The sequence below is a fragment of the Panthera pardus genome, unplaced genomic scaffold, assembly GCF_024362965.1.
Source record: "Panthera pardus isolate Hobbes unplaced genomic scaffold, ASM2436296v1 HiC_scaffold_13, whole genome shotgun sequence".
Lineage (NCBI taxonomy): Eukaryota > Metazoa > Chordata > Mammalia > Carnivora > Felidae > Panthera > Panthera pardus.
This window is the reverse complement of record NW_026526688.1, coordinates 40,342,868-40,363,368: the sequence shown is the minus strand read 5'-3', so window position 1 is coordinate 40,363,368 and position 20,501 is coordinate 40,342,868. Positions and strand designations below refer to the sequence as shown.

General features: G+C 38.9%; 1 protein-coding gene across 4 annotated transcripts; it reads right to left on the bottom strand.

The window, feature by feature from the left end:
• Positions 1-4,468: 4,468 nt before the first annotated feature.
• CHRNA6 (cholinergic receptor nicotinic alpha 6 subunit) lies at positions 4,469-20,014 on the bottom strand. Of its 4 annotated transcripts, none has more exons than XM_019440655.2 (6): positions 19,626-20,014; positions 17,811-17,950; positions 8,918-8,962; positions 7,894-8,003; positions 6,814-7,792; positions 4,469-5,469 (listed from the first exon to the last, which is right to left on the bottom strand). In XM_019440655.2, exons 1-6 carry the CDS (start codon positions 19,702-19,704, stop codon positions 5,338-5,340), a joined length of 1,485 nt encoding a protein of 494 aa, XP_019296200.1. In that variant the 5' UTR covers positions 19,705-20,014; the 3' UTR covers positions 4,469-5,337. The 4 variants fall into 4 exon arrangements, with proteins under 4 accessions (XP_019296200.1, XP_053756992.1, XP_019296202.1 ...); XM_053901017.1 differs by having other exon boundaries at positions 17,811-17,888; XM_019440657.2 differs by lacking the exon at positions 17,811-17,950.
• Positions 20,015-20,501: the final 487 nt, after the last annotated feature.

Below are 20,501 nucleotides of genomic sequence, written 5' to 3'. Positions count from 1 at the left end.
CATACCTATATGCCCTGTTGCCATTAAAATAAAGCTTGACCCTAATAGTCCTGACCTTCCCCAAATAAGAGAGTATGTGCAGCTTCATCTCTCTAGCCTCATTTCCATTTCACTTGCATTACATGTCTCCCTCCTTCTGATTACTGTCCGTGAGAGAGGCTTTCTGCTTTGTAAGGCTAGTCTGGGGGTTTTGAGGGGAAAAGATGGGCCACCTCAGGTGAGTTACTATCTTTTTCTATTCCCTTCTCACAAGAGCGACTGAATTGCACTGGGGTCAGGGAAATCGTTTAAGAGTCAGGAGATGTGGAACCTGTTAGCTGTGTGATCACGAGCAAGCCACTCTACCTCTTGAGATTAAAAAAAAAAAAAAGAGTTGAGTTAAATAACCCATGAGCTCCATTCCATCCCTAAAAGTCACTGATCTAATAGTTCAGATACACAAAGACACTCCCATGCATGTGCACTTGTGTGAACACACACACACACACACACACGCACAAAGATATTGATAATGAAATCATAACCAAGAAAATTCCAGGTCAATCCTAAAAGTCAAAAATCTCAGTTAACAAAGAGTTCTTTAATGTTTTACTGTCTTCATGACCCTTTATGAATTTTCAATCCTTGCTTCCCTTGTTCTTCTGAACAAATGCTGTGACTTCCCTCTAATTCACATGCTTATCTCATTTCTTTTGCATATGTCTGAGGTATGTTCATGTATAAAAGAAATGTAAAGAAGTCAGGATCAGGGTTTCCCTGCTCCTGGCTGGGAGCATTTTCCTCCCATCTTCCTGCTTTGCAGTTCTTGTAAGTCTTGTGTTTATATCTAATAAGAGGTTAATATCCAGAATATATAAAAAATTCCACAACTCAAATGCAATAATAAAAACTAAATAACCAGATGTTTAAAGAGGCAAAGGACTTGAATACACATTTCTCCAAAGAAGATATGCAAATGAGGAGGAGGAGAAAGAAGAGGAAGGAGGAGGAAGAGAAGAAGGAGAAGGAGAAAAAGAAGAAGAAGAAGAGAGGAGGGAGGGGAAGAAGAAGGGGAAGAAGAAGAAATATAAAGGGTCAAAAAGCACATGAAAAGATACTCAACATCACAAAGATTAGGGAAATGCAAATCAAAACCACAAAGATGAGTGAGGATGTGGAAAAAATGGAGGCTTTGCACACTGATGGTAGGGATGGAAATGGTGCAGCCACTGTGGAAAAACAGCATGGCAGTTCTTTAAAAAATTAAACATAGAACTACCATATAACCCAACAATTCTACTTCTGGGTATAAACTCCAAAGAACTGAAACTCAGAGATTCTTGTATGCTCCTGTTCATAACAGCATTATTCATGACAGCCAAAAGGAAGAAGCAACTCAAATGTCCACTGATGGATGAGTGGGTAAACAAAATGTTGTAAATACATACAATGGAATATTATTCAGCCTCAAAAAGCAGATAAATTCTTTTTTTAATTTTTTTTAATCTTTATTTATTTCTGAGAGAGAAAAAGAGAGAGCAGAGCATGAGCAGGGGAGGGGCAGAGAGAGAGGGAGACACAGAATCCAAAGCAGGCTGCAGGCTCTGAGCTGTCAGCACAGAGCTCGACGCGGGGCTCAAACTCATCAACTGGGAGATTATGACCTGAGCTGAAGTCAGATGCCCAGACAACTGAGCCACCCAGGCGCCCCACAAATAAATTCTTATGTCAACTCTACTTCATTTTTTAAAATTTAATTTATTTTTTTAATTTACATCCAAGTTAGTTAGCATATATTGCAACAATGATTTCAGGAGTAGATTCCTTAATGCCCCTTACCCATTGAGCCCATCCCCCCTCCCACAACCCCTCCAGTAACCTTCTGTTTGTCCTCCATATTTAAGAGTCTCATATGTTTTGTCCCCCTCCCTGTTTTTATATTATTTTTGTTTCCCTCCCCTCATGTTTCGTATCGTAAAGTCTTCATATAAGTGAAGTCATATGATATTTGTCTTTCTCTGACTGACTAATTTCACTTAGCATAATACCCTCCAGTTCCATCCACGTAGTTGCAAACGGCAAGATTTCATTCTTTTTGATTGCCGAGTAATACTCCATTGTATATATATACCATGTCTTCTTTATTCATTCATCCATAGATGGGCATCTGAGCTCTTTCCATACTTTGGCTATTGTTGATAGTGCTGTTATAAACATTGGGGTGCATGTGCCCCTTTGAAACAGCATACCTGTATCCCTTGGATAAATAGCTAGTAGTGCAATTGCTGGGTTGTAGGGTAGTTCTATTTTTAATTTTTTGAGGAATCTCCATACTGTTTTCTAGAGTGGCTGCACAAGTTTGCATTCCCAACAGCAGTGCCAAAGAGATCCTCTTTCTTTGCATCCTCACCAACATCAGCTGTTGCCTGAGTTGTTCATGTTAGCCATTCTCACAGGTGTGAGGCAGTACCTCATTGTGGTTTTGATTTGTATTTCCCGGATGATGAGTGATATTGAGCATTTTTTCATGTGTCAGTTGGCCATCTGGATGTCTTCTTTGGAGAAGTGTCTATTCATGTCTTTTGCCCATTTCTTCACTGGATTCTTTGTTTTTTGGGTGGGGAGTTTGATAAGTTCTTTATAGATTTTGGATACTAACCCTTCATCTGATATATTGTTTGCAAATATCTTCTCCCATTCTGTTGGCTGCTTTTTAGTTTTGCTGATTGTTTCCTTTGCTGTGCAGAAGCTTTTTACTTTGGTGAGGTCCCAGTAGTTCATTTTTGCTTTTGTTTCCCCTGCCTCCAGAGACGTGTTGAGTAAGAAGTTGCTGCGGCCAAGGTCAAAGAGGTTGTTGCCTGCTTCCTCCTCAAGGATTTTGATGGCTTCCTATATCACATTGAGGTCTTTCATCCATTTTGAGTTTACTTTTGTGTATGGTGTCAGAAAGTGGTCCAGGTTCATTTTTCTGCATGTTGCTGTCCAGTTTTCCCAGCACCATTTGCTGAAGAGACTGTATTCCATTTCCTGCTTTGTCAAAGATTAGTTAGCCATACGTTTGTGGGTCCATTTCTGGGTTCTCTATTCTGTTCCATTGATCTGAATGTCTGTTTTTGTGCCAATGTCAACTGTACTTAAATTCAAATTAATTATTTTTTAAAGGCAAAGAAATTCTGACACATGCTATAACATGGATGAAACTTGAAGACTATACTTAGGGAGATAAACCAGTTACAAATAGTGTATGATTTCACTCATATAAGGTACCTAAAATACTCAAATTCATGGTGACAAAGTAGAATGGTGGTTGACAGGGGTGACAGGGTGGGGAGAGATGGGATGAGAAGTTGCTATTAATGGGTTCAGACTTCCAGTTTTACAAGATGAGAAAGTTCTGTGGATAGATGGTGATGAAGGCTGTACAACATGGTAAATGTACTTAATGCCACTGAACCGTATCCTTAAAATGGTGAAGACGGTAAATTTTGTTATGTGCATTTTACCATAATTAAAACTTTTTAAACAATGATATTAAATATTGATTTGGCTTAGTACTAAGAAAAATGTATGAAGTAAACCAAACCCATTGTAAGAAAGAAAGATAAAATATAGATATGATCACAAATATGAGAGGCAGTAAACATACTTTAAAACAGAGTTCCAGCTCAAGTTCAAGACCTCTGCCTGGTACACCACAGTGAGCCTTATGCTCCTGGATAAGGTAGACAAGGAAGAACGAACATGAGGTAATAGAAGTTATGGAGTATCAACACAATGGAGATTATGCAATCATAAAAAGTATACTTCAATGTAGAGGCCATTTTTGGGCAACGGGCTTGAGCAATGGAAACCTAAGCAAGGCAAAAGGGCCCATGAGGACTGCCAGCCATTAAGTGACCCACCTCAAAATGGCCATAGGCCCTAATTGACCAATGGGCTACTTACAAACAGGCACAGGTACCAAAAAAGAGAAAATTGCATATGTTCCCCATACCTCCTCATCTTCCAGCTTTAAATATGACCTCTACCCACTGCCTCCTTGCAGGCAGTCTCTCCTCTGCTGTCCTGCTCCCTGGCCCTGTATTCAATAAACCTTTATCTCTGTTGTTCTGCCTTGGATGAAAATTCTTCCACTGCCCGCACTGCCAGCCCCCACAAAGTCAGGACACCCCACATTCAAGGCTACGTAACATCATGGAAAAATGTCGCCTGACATGTTTTGAGAAAACAGCAACATACAAAATTAGAAGGTAAAATTGAAGTGTAAAATTATGGGTGCACAGAGAAGAGGATGAGACAAGAAAAGGCAGAAATGAAATTAGTTTCTTTGTTAGGGTAGATTTATTTTTTTCTGCTTTGAAATACATCTTTAAAATTACAATAATATTTATACAACAAACATGAAGATAAATTAGAGTGGAATAAAACAGAATTCCCAAGGTGCTCCTTCTCAGAAAAGGTATTGCTCCAAAAAGGTACAAAATCACAATTTCTTGCAGAAGAAATAACTTTATTTGCAGTCTCAGCTACAATGAACATATGGAAACTGCTGGCAAGAACACACACCTCTCTGACCTGCCGCAAAGCCTGCTTCATGTTTGCATGGCCATACCACATCATGCTCTCCTTATTTTGGCTGCTTTAGTTACATTCCCATGATACCTGGTCTTGGAGATCTTTGTGTTTATGACTTTTCCTAAAAAGCTGCAAGCACTTGGGGACAGAACCCATTTCTGTTGTGCTTGCAATGCCTAGCACAGTGCTGGGTTACCACTCAAGCTGCTTGCCAGATGAATGCTAACTTGATGCAGCCTGCTGAGATCGACTCTGACTACCTGCTATTACTTTTTGCCAATTAATATATCAAAAAGTGTTGAAGTGTGTGAGTACATCCCAGAGGCACGTATTAGAAAGCAAGCACATAACAGTTCCCAACCATTGCAGATGCCAGCAAGGTACAAGCTCCAGAGTTTTGTGTCTGGCATGTGTCAATATACTGACAAGTAGCATAAACTGGAGGTACAAGAGAATGCCTTTTTAGCATGGCTTTGATGTTGATTACATGGCTTGTTGTATTATGGGTTATGTCCCTGGAAGTCAAACATGTACAGAGAAGAGAAGCCTGTGGGTGCCACCAACTCTGGGCTCCAGTGTTATCAAACATCTTAAATGTGCTCTGTGCTACAAAGGAGGGCATTCAGCCTCCAAATTTGCAATATAGTCCTCTTTTTCCATCTAACCATCAGCTTCAGTAGATGGGGGACTTAGGTGGAAAGCTTTATGTCCCTTTCCTCATGGAAGGGAACATAGAACAAATACAGCATCTGTAAGTTTCAAAAGATAAAAGGAAAATACATCCTAAGACTTTCCAGTGTTCCCCAATAGTGGCTGTAGAAATAGCCCTGCAGTTCCAAACACACAGACAATTATAAACACCCAAAGAAATACTCTGTCCACCACCATGGCTACGTATTTCCAGTCGTCTTCTACCTGAAAGGCAAACAAAAAGTCAAAGCAATGTTAAAAAATTGAAACTAGGTAATATGCTCTGTTTCATAAATAAGCTGCTTCCTTTTCAAAGACTTCCTTGGCAATTTTTGAAGAAAATAGCGGTTTTATCGTGGTTAACCCATGTTGCCTATACAGTTCATAGAAGAACTTTTGTTTTGTCTGAAGAAGGTAGATACACATGCCCCTTTGGTGCCTCATACAGATGGCTAGAGAGTAAGCAGGATTCCACAGGTGACAAATGACTTTTCCTGCAAAAACCATTCCCAAGAATGCTGCTCAGACAGCTCAACTTTTGTCATTGGCACCACTGGATATTCTGACACCTTGGCAAGTCTGGAAAATGGGTTTGAGGCAGGGGGTATAGGACACGAGGAATGGAGGACACTTTATCAGGAATAGGCAGCCCTCTAGAGCTCAAAGTCATGCTGCTTGTGGAGAGTTCATTGCATTTCTCACATCCTTCCAGTTCCTGACCTCCAACTCATGCCTGAGACTTAACATCTCAGATTGGGTCTTGAGGGCCCTACCTGGTGGTGTTTAAGTCAACAACAACCTTCCCTCGATTTTATGAAGATGTTACCATGAAGGCACAGTTCTGGGCTCACTTGTCCCATGATGCATCCCCTCCAGCCCCTAACTTGTGACTTGCAGTCATAGTATCCTCCCCTGCACCAACGGTGTGGACTTCAGGTCTCAAGACGTCCTTTCACCAGGAGATATGGATGCCAGCAGCTGCAGTATAAGGTCAAACCCAGACACCTGGCGTAAGTTTTCAGATGCCCTCAGCTTGGGATATGGAAAATTGGCATGATTTTCTTGAGCTCTCTTTTTGGAGGATGGGGGACGTTCGTGCTGCTATAGTTAGACTCTGGACAGCAAGAGCAGAATATGTTGATGCTAAGAATATCCCTGAGGTTCATTCAATAAACACCTAAATCCCTCTCAAGTAGAATAAGTGTGGTTGGAATTTCAGAGGACTCACTCTGCCTGCCCCCACCAGCCTCAGACTGCAGGCTGCTCTGCAGGAATTTCATCTGTCACTGTATTTAAGAAACAGTTTCATTAACCAAGCCTGTTTTGAATATTTATTTTAACTAGATTTCACCTGAGTTAACATTTCTGGAGGTGGAGATTTGCTCTGAGGCTATTAGTTTACTCCACCCAACCCCCAGGTCACTTCACCCATAACTGCATAATGATAGAGCTGGGTCTTAGAGTACTGTTCCCTGGCCCTCTTGTGAACAGAACTCCCAATGAAGATCTGATCTTAGGTCTGGTCTAAGCCAGCTGAGGGATGCCAAGCTAGAGGAGACATGCATTTACCTTCTTTGTTTCATTTTGGTTCTTCATGTTTTCTGCTATGAATTGTACACTGTTAATTACATCTTCAACATCAGGCGAGTGCTCTGAATTTTCAGTCATCCATTGTAAAGGCTGATGACTTAATCTTCTCTTGCTGGTGGCAAGCTCACTTGATTTATGACAGTGGCAGCATTCTTTAGGAAGTTTGGTCTCTCTGCAATTATCAAAATTGACTTTGGTGGGCCTACCAGAAATGCCTTTGGAATTTTTATCTGAACTTGTCTCCTTCATCTTGTCCAGAGGCCTCTTCATCATCAAGATCTGGGGTAACAGCTGGAGGAAAACTGTCTTCACCCACTTGGGCATGGTGTGTGTCGTTGGGGTGCGATAATGTATGTTCAACACAAACACAGTCACCGCAATGGACAGGGTGACAAAGATCATGGTGAACAGTAGGTACTCACCCACCAGTGGGATCACAAGAGACGTGGATGGGATGGTTTCCGTGATTACTAGCAAAAACACAGTCAGAGAAAGCAAAACTGAAATACAAAGTGTCACCTTTTCACCACAGTCAGAAGGGAGGTAAAAGACAAGCACAGTTAGAAATGAAATAAAGAGACAAGGGATGATCAGATTAATGGTATAAAACATTGGCAATCTTCTAATGTAAAAAGAATAGGTTATATCTGTGTATATCTCCTCACAACAATTGTATTTTATGTCATGCTTGTAGCCAGAGGCATCAACAATTTCCCATTCGCTGTTTTCCCAAAAATCATTCATATCCACTTTAGATCCAATGATTAGAAGATCAATTTCAGCTTTGTCATATGTCCAGGAACCAAATTTAAGGGAACAGTTTTGATGATCAAAAGGGAAAAAAGTGATATCCATAGGACAGGAACTCTTGAAAATAGCTGGTGGAGTCCAGGTTATCATGCCATCATATTTAAGAAGAGCTTTTGTCTTGCCTTCAACTTGGAAGTCACCAACAGCACTACAAAGTAAACCAGACACCATTAGTAATACCCCCTTGCCTGGGTCAGCATGTACCAAAGGCAACTTTGGAACAAGTCTACTGCTGTCAAAACCCCATACTTGTTGTAGAGAACGATGTCAGGCTTCCATATCTTATCTGCAGGAACACGAAGAGTCTCAATGCCATCATATTCCATTGGGTCCCAGCGCAATTTATAATCATTCCATATCTAAAGGCAATAGAAGTCAGTTGAATAAAAAATTCTTAGTAACTTACAGGGAACTTTCTTCCCATGTTAATTCTATGTTGGTTCAGTGTTTTGAAAAAAAAAAAATAAGTTCTCATTTAAAGAATACACTGGAGGACACCTGGCTGACTCAGTTGGTAGAACATGCAACTCTTGATCTCAGGGTCGTAAGTCCAACCTCACTTTGGGCTTGGAGCCTACTTAAACAAAAATAAAGAGTGCATTGGTTTCTATCAAAAGTTGGGATATTAAATCCATGAGGAATAGGGGGCTAGTCAGCTGGGCTGATTTTGGCAAATATAAATCATCTGACATTAGATAATTAACTATTGATTATTAATTAGCTGACCAAGGTTATAGACTCAACTTCCATGTTCCATAAACTGTATTCACACTGGAGTAACAACTCATTTCTAATATCAAAAAGATAGTTCAAGTGTACGATAATGAGTTTGTTATAAATCTGTGTAAAAGATTAAGACAAGAAGGAAGAATGAAGTGGTATAACTGATAAAAACAACTGGTGGGACTCTAACCCACGTGTTCTCATGCTCAGTTCCTTACTTCCCTTGGCCTGGTGCAGCAAAGACTGGGCAAGCTTCTGACACTGGGGCTCAAGTTACAGATAAAAATAGGAGACTTGAGGGCAGAAACCGGAAGGGACAGGTCTCTATGTCCCAGAGAACTTTATCACTATGTTTTTGCACCTGTGAAGTTTGTATCAAGCAGCTGTCCCAAAGCGAACTCTAGGCTTTGGAGAAAGATTATAGTTTATACTCTGTTATAAGTTGGAGATGGAAAGAAGTAATTCTAGTGGAATTTATCCATTAGACATTGTTCGGCTAACACACAAGTAAAACAGGTCCAAGAGAAGGACATGTGATGCAGACACATACGTGACGTAGCCACAGATTGGTTTCCATGATCTGGTTTACTTCATCCTGGGAAGAAGAAATAATATTTTTAGCCTTAAATGAACTTGCTAATAAAGGTGGCTCTTAGAACAAGAATTACAACAAAAGAGAGCCAAATCTGAGTTATTCATACTAACAGAGGAAAACAAAGAAGACTAAAAAGGCAACTTATAAAATGCATCCAGAAATATGATATTTTCACATCTGGTTCCAACTCTGTTGACTTTAAAAGAAAATGTGGCTTAAAAAATGTCTTTCAAGTCTTAATTAAGTCTGACCTCTTCACTGAAGCCTTTCTGACCACCGCAGCCCATTAAAGGTGTCTGATTCCATGAAAGAAAGGAGGAAGAGAAGGGACAGTAGAAAGGAGACAGGGAAAGTACTGCAGATGGTGATAGGTATCAGAACTTGGTTCATTGTTTTTACTGTATTCTTCCCCCTTCCTTGAAAACCTCCCTCTTCAACTGTGCTCACCACTCTCTAGGCTCTGAGTCCTGAGCCCAGTTGCCTTTTGAAATGTCAGCCTCTGCTCACCATGGAGTTTTCCAGCTGGAACCTGCCACTCCACTTCAACACATCTCAACTCTCATCTAAGCCATGCTGATTGCTTCAATTATTCATTATTCAAATATTTATTGAGTACCTACTATGTGCTCTATAAATTCTGGGACTACAGCAGTAAACAGGATTGAAAAAACCTCTACCTTCATGCATCTAAACTGTTAATTTGGGAGACAAAAGATCAATAATAGATATATAATATAATGTGTGATAGTTATAAGTCCCTGTGAAGAAAAATAAAGAGAGATGGAGTGGTGTGTGCATGCATACACACACACACACACACACACACACACACACACATCTTTTTTAGACAGAATGATCAAAGAAGGCTTCTCTGAGGAGGTTTAAGCAGGTACCTAAATGACTGAAGAGAGTCATACAGCTATCTGGAGGAAAAACATTTCAGGCCAATATCCCAAATACAATGTGTTCCTAAGCAGCTACCAGCCTTCAGTGGGAAAACTACTGAAGACACTCCAGAACCTTCAGCAACCTTACAGCACAGCAGCTTGAAAGCTATTGGGTGTTCCAGTGACCATCAGTGGGTTCCCCAAACTTACCAACGTTGCTTTATAATATACGTGAACACCCTCAGAGTAAACGAACCCAACTGTGGTTGACAGAGCCATGGCCAAGACTGACACCAAACTGCTCTTTTTCACTGAGCTGCTCTGTAGTTCTCCACTCCCCCTGCCAAGCTTCCTCCTTCAAATGTGTTTGTGTCTAGTCATGGTAAACCCCAGGGTTTTAAAAGGTCAACAAAAGGAGTTACAATCATGGTTTCTTATTAGTCAAGAAAAGCAAAAATAATAATAATAATAAAATTAAAAAGGCTATACTTATCCATTGGCCAAGTATTACCCAAGCCTAAGGTAATTGCCTTCTGCTCATGAGAGGGTGATGCTGTGATCTATAAATTCCAGCAGGGGCCATGTCAATAAATCTGTTGGCTGTCAATCAAGAATGGACTAGCTATACAGTCTTATGCATCCTCTTTGTATTCTGTGTTCACAGAACTAGTGTACACTGTTAACTAGTATTCAAAGAATTAAAAGCTGTTGGCAATATCATCCTATCAATATCTCTGTCTTTCCCCAACACTTCCACAGGCTGGTGAGACTCAATGTGGTGTGGACATTCTTAGGGGTGTCCGCCAACTTTATGGACCAGGACTTGGTCTGGCAAGTCTTGTTCTCCATGCAATTCTGTACCGCACTGATGGTCATGAGCACTACCATCAGACAGCCCAGCTGGAGGAAGCAAGGACCTAAAATACCACTCCACATTCCTGAGACCATTGCTCTGTATCTCTTTCTTGGGAAAATAAATTAGTTGGCACCCTGCCTGTATTAAAGGATTGGAGTTATAATTTCAAAAGGATTAGCTTCTGAAGCAGCAGAGATTGAGATCAGAAAGCCAGGTTGGCTACACTTTATAAGCCTTTAAGTTAGTCATTTCAGATAGTGAGGCCATCAAAACACTACACAGGGGCTTTGTCTTGGATCCCTGTTGGGGGGACAGCAGACATACTCTTACACTGAAAGATCATTCACCCAGAAAACCTTCTGGCCAGAGTCATTCTGTGTGTTTGCAGCAAACACACTTCCATGTAGAGCAGCAAAAAAGGCCTTTGCTAAGGCCTTTGATAAGGGAATTGGTAATTGCTCATCCTGACTGTCCTGCATCACAGAACCATCCCCAGAGCTCACCATGGCTCAATGACAATGAATATGACCCTCAGGGACTTCTGGTGCCCCCCATGAGAACAGGTAGCTTCCAATGCACCAATAAGAATAGCTATATTAATATCTGACAAAGTAGACTTCAGAAAAAAAATTACTGTAGACCAAGGACATTATATAATGATGGAAATATAAAATCACCAGGAAGACATAATGATCCTAACTGTATACACACCAAACACTAGTCTTAAATTACATGAAATAAAAATTGATGAAACTGAAAGAAGGAACAAACTCCCAAATATAGTTGGAGACTTCAACACCATCCCCCTCAGCAACCAACAAAACCACTAGGGGGGAAATCAGCAAAATATAGAAGATCTGAAGAACATAACCAACAGGATCTAATTGAAATATATAGAGCACTTCTTTCAAAAGCGCAGAATACACATATATTTCAAGAATGCATGGGATATTAACCAAGATAAACCATATTCTTACCATGGGCCATAAAACAAACCTCATCAAATTTAAAAGAACTGAAACCATACAATGTGTTTTCTGACTATAATGGAATCAAACCAGAAACCAACAACAAAAAGACAACAGGAAACTCTCTAAACCCCTAGGAATTATACAACACAGTTCTAAATAATCCATGGGTCAAAGATCAAAATGGGCTTAAATCTCAAAGGAGATTTTTAAAAATACATAGAACTGAATGAAATGAAAACACAACATATTAAAATATGAAGGTCATTGCTAAAAACAATGTTGAAAATAAAATTATAGCATTATATGCTTACATTAGAAATGAGGAAAGGTCTCAAATCAATAATCCAAGTTCTTACTTCAAGAAATTAGAAAAAGAAGCACAAAATGAGCCCATAGCAAGCTTAAGGAAGGAAAAATAAAGATAAGAGTAGAAATCATGGGGCACCTGACTGGCTTAGTCATTGGAGCATGCAACTCTTGATCTCCAGGTCATGAGTTTGAGCCATATGCTGGGTGTAGAGATTACTTAAATAAATAAATAAATAAATAAATAAATAAATAAATAAATACACTTTAAAAAAAAAAAGAGTAGAAAACAATAAAATTGAAAAAGGAAAACAATAGAAAAAATCAATTAAATAAAAAGCTAATTCTTTGGGATGGGGACCAATAAAACTCACAAACTTGTCTCAAGATCGACAAAAATAAAAACAGAGAAAACACCACTCACCAACATCAGGAATGAAATAGGAGCTATCACTACAGATCCTGTGGCCATTAAAAAGAATAGACAATATGATAAACAGCTTTATTATACAATCAAATTTTTAAAAGAAATAGACTAAAACTTCAAAAACCACAAACTATCCAAATTCAAAGAAGATGAAATTGACAATCTAAATAGCCTATAGCCATTTTTAAAAATTGAACTTGTAGTTAAAAACTCCTGGAAAAGAAGTCTCTAGGCCTAGTAGGTTTCCCTGGAGAATTCCACCAACTATGAAAGAAGAATCAATATCAATTTTACACAGTCTCTTCCAGAACATAGAAGAAGATGGAACAATTCCAAATATTTTTTATAAAGCTATATTACCCTGACACAAAATCCAAACAAAGATAATACAAAAGAAGAAAATTACAGATTAATGTCTGTCATGAACTCATCAATAAAATATTAGCAAAGTGAATCCAACAATGTACAAAAAGTTATACACCATGACTAAATGAGATGTAAAGCTGTTCAACATTCAAAAATCAATCAATGTACTTTACCATATCAACAAGGTAAGGAAGAAAAATTATCTGATCATATCAATGGTTACAGAAAAAGCATTTGACAAAAATTCAACATCAATTAATGATAAAAACTCTCTGAAAACTAATGAATAAAGGAGAACTTTCTCAATTTGAAAACCTCTATAAAACACCTACAGCTATCATTATACTAAAAGGTGAAAGACTAAACAATTTTCCTTAAGATTGGGAACAGGGCAGAGATGTCCACTCTCACCACTCTTATTCAAAACAGTACTGATAATTCTAGTCAATACTATGCAATAAGGCAAGAAAAAGGGAAAAAACGGCATAGTTTGGAAAGGAAGAAATAAAACCATCTCTATTTGCATATGACATGGTTGCCTATATAGAAAATCCCATGGAATCTATAAAAATACTGAAACTAATAAATGATTTCAGCAAGATCTCAGGATACAACATCAACATATAGAAACCGATTGAATTTCTGTATACTAATGATGAACATGGAGAAACCAAAATTAAAAGTACAATATTATTTTCAATTGCCTTAAATAAAACAAAGTACACATAATAGTACATGGACAATAAAACAAATATACACATAATAATATATGGACAGGATCTGCATGCTGAAAATTATAAAATGCTGATGAAAAAAGAGTTAAATAAATGGAGAAATATCCTGCATTCATGGATGGGAACACTCAACATAGTAAAGATGACATTTCTCCCCAAATTGATCTATAGATGAATGCAATTCCTTTCAAAATCCCAGCAAGCCTTTTTGTATACATAGGCAGCTCATTTGAAGGCATAGGCCCCAGAACAGTGAATATAATTTTGACAAAGAAGAATAAGGTGATAGGATCACTCTGGCCAACATTAAGACTTACTATACAGCTACAGTAATCAAGATTGTGTGGTATTGGTGGAGGGTTCATCACATAGATCAACGGAATAGAATAGAGGACCTGAAATAGACCTGAAATAGACCCATACAAGTATGCTCAACGGATTTTTCACAACAGTGCACAACCAGCTCCATGGAAAAAGGATAGCCTTTTCAACTAATGGTATTGGAGCAATTAGACACCCATAGACCAAAAAAGGAAAAAAGCCCAAGTCTCACATTTTATACAAAAATTAACTCAAAATGGATCATAGTCTCAAATGTAAAACATAAATAAAACTTTTAGAAAAAATATATGAGAAAATCTCTAGGATCTGCAATAAAGGCAATGAATGCTTAGGCTTAACACCAAAAGCACAACACATAAAAGGAAAAAGTGATAAATTGGATCTCGTCAAAATTGAAAAGTTTGAGGGAAGGTCCATGTGAAAAAGATGAAAAGAGAAGCTACACACTAGGGTAAAATACAGCTGACCCTTGAACACACAGGTCTGAGCTGTGTGAGTCCACTTACATGTAGAATTGTTTACACTACAGTGCTATAAATGTATTTTCCCTTCCTTATGATTTTCTTAATGACATTTTATTTTCTTTTACTTTATTGTAAGAGTACAGAATATAACACACGTAACATACAAAATATGTGTTAATCAACTGTTGATGTTATCAGTAAGGCTTCTGCTCAACAGTAGGCTATTAGTAGTTAAGTTTGGGGGGAGTCAAAAGTCACATGCAGAATTTTGACTATGCTGGAGGCCGATGTCCCTAACCCTTGCATTACTCGAGTTAACTGTATTTGCAAACCACATACCTGGCAAAGCATCAGTATCTAGAATATAGTAAGAACTCTCAACACTGAACAGTTAAAAAAAAATCAAACAATCCAATTAGAAAACGGGCACAAAAACATGAGGAAACATTTTACCAAAGAGGATATACAGATGGCAAATAAGCACATGAAAAGATGTTCTATATGATGAGTCATTAGGAAAATGCACATTAAAACTATAAAGAGATATTATTATATACCAAACGGAATGGCTAAAATAAAAAAATAGTGACAACAACAAATACTGGTGAAGATGTAGATAAACTGGATCACTTATATATTGCTGATAGGAATTTAAAAGGGTACATTCACTCTGGAAAGCATTTTGGCAGTTTCTTTAAAAATTAAACACACAACTACCGTATGACCCAGCAATTGAACACCTGGGGATTTATCCCAGGAAAATAAAGATTTACGTTCTCACAAAAACTTGTATCCAAATGTTCACAGCACTTTTATTTGTAACAGAACAAAATTGGAGTCAATACAAATGTTCTTCAACCAACAAAAAGTAAATAAACTGAGGCACATCAATACCATGGAATACTACTCAGCAACAAGAAGAAATGAGCTATTGATATAATCAACAACTGGGATGAGTCTTTAGAAAATTATGCTGAGTGAAGACACCTGGGTGGCTCAGTCGGTTAAGTGTCTGGCTTTGCTCAAGTCATGATTGCATCTTTCATGAATTCAAGCCCCACACTGGGCTGTCAGCACAGAGCCTGCTTCGGATCCTCTGTCCCTTTCTCTCTCTCCCCCTCTCCAACTCGTGCACACGTGCTCTCTCTCTCTCTCAAAATAAACATAAAAATTTTTTTTTAATTATGCTGAGTGGAAAAGCCAATCCCACAATGTTACATACTGTATCATTTTTATCTAACTTTCTTGAAACGACAAAATTTTAGAAATTGAAGACATATTAGTAGTTGCCACTGGGAAACTGGGCAAAGTGGGATCTTCCTATTATTTCCTACAACTGCATATGAATCTACAAGTATTTCAATAAACAAAAATTCAACTTAAAAAAACTACATTTCCCAAGTCTCCCTTACAACTAGAAGTTGTCGATGATATAGGAAGCAGAAGATATTAGTAGGACTTTTAAGAAAACTCCTTAAGGAAGTCACATATGTCTGTTATGTCCCCTCCTCCCTTCCTCCTGCTTCTTACGAAGGATGTGAATATGATGAGTGAAGATCAGCAGTTATCATGGACCATGAGGTAACACTGAGGGAAGAAACCATATGCTGAAATAGAAAGATAGGAACCTTGCTCACTGTCACCATGTATGGTTTATGCTTTTAGCATCGTGGTCAGTGTGATTGGCATCCCCTGGAGTTTTGCAGTGCCCAGCCTAAGCAACTGAACACAGTGGTACAATCACCAACACCACAAAGCCACCTGGCGTTAACCTTCTAAACTTTTAACCTTTAGATTTCTGTTACACAAGAAAGAAATCAATTTGTTTTATTCAAGCCATGTTATTTTTAAGTCTCTGATAGCGACCAAATGCAAATGTCAAAATCTGTATTCCATTATCTCCACACACCATCCTCAGAACAATGTCCTGAAAGGGTGTATCAACCAGGAATTTGAAGTGATGCTGTATAGTGAAATAGACTGACTTCAGGTGAAACTTACTTTATAATACTCCACAGCAAATTATGGCTCCCAGCCCAGTAGGAGACCAGTAATCAGTACAACACTATTTGGGGGTGAAAGGGATCAGACTAGGTACCAAATAAAATGTTTTTTAAAGAAATGAGTATTTCCATCTATACAAAAGAAAACTGTGACTTTTTATTTTTTATTTTTTTAACCAATATGTACCAGTATATACATACTTCCAACCTGGGTCAGAAGCTAGAGGACCAGGCCAGGGTCAACCTAGTCCACCAAGAAGCATGGACTGGAGAAACATGGTGAGCCTTGAGTTCACATCTGTAACTAAGGTCTTTCCTCCAGTGAACCTGAAGAACCACCACTGTTTCCTACAGGGCAAGTCTGGAAAGACAGAAGGTTCCTTCCGTATGCATAGGCTGGGACTGATAAGATGAAAGGGGCTCCCTTTGTAGTCTCAGGAGCTCTAGCATCTCTCTCTGGAGATGCTTTAGCCTCCCCCTACTTCCTGAGCCTGCCTATTCCTGGAATTTGGTTGGCAAGCCAGCGCTGTCCCCTCCTACGCTTTTGAGCCCAAAACCCTGCTCTGTGTTATAAATACCAGGCCCTAATACCTCCTCTCCCGGCAACTAGGGCATGAAGATTATTCAAAGGAAAGAACTGTAGTCACTTGTCCTTGAACATAGTAGCAATAAATTTAAGAACTCCAAATTGCCATCTGTTTTCTCAGGGCTGGATGGAAGCTATATGAAAACAGGTGATTGTTTTCTTTCTTGCATAACATAGAATATTTAAAGCAGTTCTTTTTCTTTTCTTTTTTTTTTAATTTGTTAATGTTTATTTATTTTTGAGAGAAAGAGAGAGATGGAGTGTGAGTGGGGGAGGGTCAGAGAGAGAGGGAGACACAGAATCCCAAGGAGGCTCCAGGCTCTGAGCTGTCAGGACAGAGCCTGAACCCATGAACCACTAGATCATGACCTGAGCCGAAGTCGGAGGCTCAACCGACTGAGCCACCCAGGTGCCCCAAAACAGTTCTTTTTCTATAGAGTAAAAAGAACATGAGCTTTGGAGTTGGACAGGCCCGATTAAGATTTCAGTTCCACCATTTTATAATTGTATGACCTTGGGAAAATTCCTTCCTGAGCTTCCCTTCAGCTATAAAATGCAAATGACAGCCACTAAGTGTAGACACACTAAGTGTAGACTGGTGAATAGGTGCACCATGAAGTTAACTCCCTCTGTATTATCCCTTCACCTCTCTGTTTCATAAACTGGTTCTGAAAGCACTTCTAGAAAGACCCTGCCTTGATGTAAATAATTACAGCATCAATGTCTTCTTCCCAGCAGGAAGGCTTTGAAGAGCCAGCATTCATGTAGATGTGTGTTTGTTCATATTTTAAAATTTCTATATTTACCACGTGCAATAACTGGGACAGTGTTCAGGAATTGCTCTGCCTGCACCCCCACCCGAGTCAAGGGTTCTCCAGGTACACGTGGTGAACTGGCAGCACTTACCACATTGGCCAGCTGTGTGATGGCCACTTCAAAATGCACCGTGACCGGTTCAGAAACGTTTTCCACAGGCCTGATGAACTGGTTATAATGAGAAAACAGTTTGTGAAAGAGCCTCTCTTCAGATGCACAGCCTGCAGAGCCTGCATGGCCAAGCAGAGAAAGAGTTAGAGAGGCCAAGAGGGTGTTCGCAGATGGGGAGGTTCTGGCAGCTCCCATTGCCAGGCCACTAGGACAGTGGGGTGTCCCAGCCACCTGAGCGCTCCCGCCCCTGTGTTCTGTCCACCCACACAGGCTTCCCCTGGTGCCCATTGTACCTAGCCTCTCAGAGCCCTGAAGATAAGAAGAGTAATGCCTACATCCCAGAACTATTATGATATCAAATAAAATACTATTGTAAGAGCACTTTTACAAGTCTAATGCACCACAAATACAAAGGGACAGCATGAGCTCCAATTTTTGCTTATGTCATTGAAGATAACTCACATTACTGATCTGGTTTTTAAGGAAGAGTCCTGCATTTTCTGGTCAAAATGCTGATCCAACCACCTGTTTCTACAACCAACAAGGTGTTTAGCTGGGGAACCTCCACCAAGCAAACCGAAATAACTAGTAAGTTTATTAAGACCTTAGCAAGCCGTATTTCTTTTTAAAATCTGATTCGGATTCAATTATTTAGCAGACTTGTGTCAAGTGCAAGGTTTTTAAGGCAAACTTATTTAATTGGTTTTAAAAGAATTCAATACTAGCTCTTAAATAACAGCATTTTCAGTCACTAAAATTTACACAGTTTAATGTGAATGTCTGTATTTTTCCAAGAATGCATCAAAAGCAAGATACTTGCCTTCATTTGACATTATTCATTTCATTAATACCCCTCTATATTTTCCCTTATAGAACTCAAATTTGACATCAGAAAAACAATTCTACAAATTTCCAAAAGGGATTTATATCTTGAAAGAAGAAGATTAAAGGCACTGAAAACTCATTTGGCAAAAATGGACAAAAGGATAGTTGTTATATTACTAAATAAAGAGTCGTTGACAAATGCACTTGGAAACAAACTCTGAGATTTCATCAGGAAAAAACAATTTTATTTTAAATGTGAAATAGTACTCTTGCCACCATAATTAATAATGCTAGAAATATTTCTATGTAAAATAGACAATAAAAAAATCCTCTCCACTACTCCATTACCATTTCCCCCTCTTTGAGATATTGTAGATAAACCCTCTGTGAATCTTGAAGAACAAGTCCCCTGCAAAGCTAACATGGGAATGTGGTTTTCTGCAGCAGAACAGCACTTGTCTATTTCCAAGTCTTAACTTTTAAAATGAATTATCTTACTCTTAGGACACATTCCAGCATAGTAATATGACATGTTTCCCAAAACAAAGATGATTACCTTCAAAATGGAAGGGTTCAAGGACTAAGTCTCAGCTAACAAACAAATCATAGTTGTAAAAAAAAATTAAATACAAATACAGATAAATCAGTTGAATACATCCATACCAGAGATGGATAGAAAACTGCACCACTATTATTACCATATTTTTATTGGAACAATAAAATAAGATATGGTTTACAATGTTTCATTGTCTTCCCTGCACCATCTCCAAAATCTCATGTTCAGTGTTAAAACCTAACCAATAAGAAATAGGTTAATTAACAGTTATAACAGTAGTAATTCCTGTGCAGACCCTCTACATATTTACACAAAGAATATTTCATCTCTGCTCAATCAAACACAACTAGAAAAGAAGAATAAATATATGTAGCTGAAAAGAGAATATGAGATAAAGCAGAAATAAAACCTACCTTTAAAGAAAGGTATGAACATACACAACCAGAGACACAAACCAAAGTGAAGGAATCCCTGGCCCTCGCTGGTCAGCATGATTAAAACACACTTTGATTTCTTCTTCTGGTCAAAGGATTGTGGAAAACAAAGAGCTACCAGACAGCCACACGCATTAGACCTTTAAATCATCAGAGTCCCACTGCAATCCATGTGTGTCTTCCGTGAAATAAAAACATTCACAAACATAACACGGATGTTCCCAATATCAGAGACTGAGGCCAACAAAAGGGCAAATAAAAAGAACTCAATCTGATGTCAGATGAATCATCACTTTCCTGTCACCCTAGATCTCTTTCGTGCAAGAACAGTGAAGAAAAGCAGTGAGAGAACGCTAAGCAGGCAGGACAGAGAGAGGACGGAAAACACTGCCTGCCTTTGATCTTTCTGTAGTACAGTCTCAGCAGTAATCCTTGGGAGAAGGAACACCCATTTACCGACCTCCAAGTCCAGGTAAAGCACGTGCTAGGTCCCAGACAGTATGGTCTGATTCACTGAGTTGTCTAGTTAATCAAGGCTTACCCTTGTTATTAGAAAACTTTCTAAAATATGAGTCTCTTTTCCTGTCTTAATAGGTGTGGTTTAGACAGAACAGCACTCATCTGATTTTGCCTGACTCCAGGGCTTCTAGTGTCTTGTCTTTCCGAGGTCAGAAATCACCATCCAGGATTAGAGATTAAGTGTCAGAATGAGAAGGATGAATACCAAACACAGGATGCCACCTGGACAGCCCTATATTTATTTAAACAACCCTGTCACCAACTGGTTTTCCTGGAAGTTTCTTCTTGCTTCTGTAAGTTCAATGTCAATAGGATTCTGGTAAGATTTTGGTGTTG

What these genes read in the sequence shown, in the direction of transcription:
- CHRNA6 (XM_019440655.2), bottom strand. Translation starts at nt 19,704, where the DNA reads ATGCTGACCAGCGAGGGCCAGGGATTCCTTCACTTTGGTTTGTGTCTC. An exon ending in TCACACAGCTGGCCAATGTG is followed by an intron (nt 8,963 to 17,810) that starts GTAAGTGCTGCC and finishes TCTTCTTCCCAG; the next exon opens with GATGAAGTAAACCAGATCAT. An exon ending in ACCAAAATGAAACAAAGAAG is followed by an intron (nt 5,470 to 6,813) that starts GTAAATGCATGT and finishes TTTGCCTTTCAG; the next exon opens with GTAGAAGACGACTGGAAATA.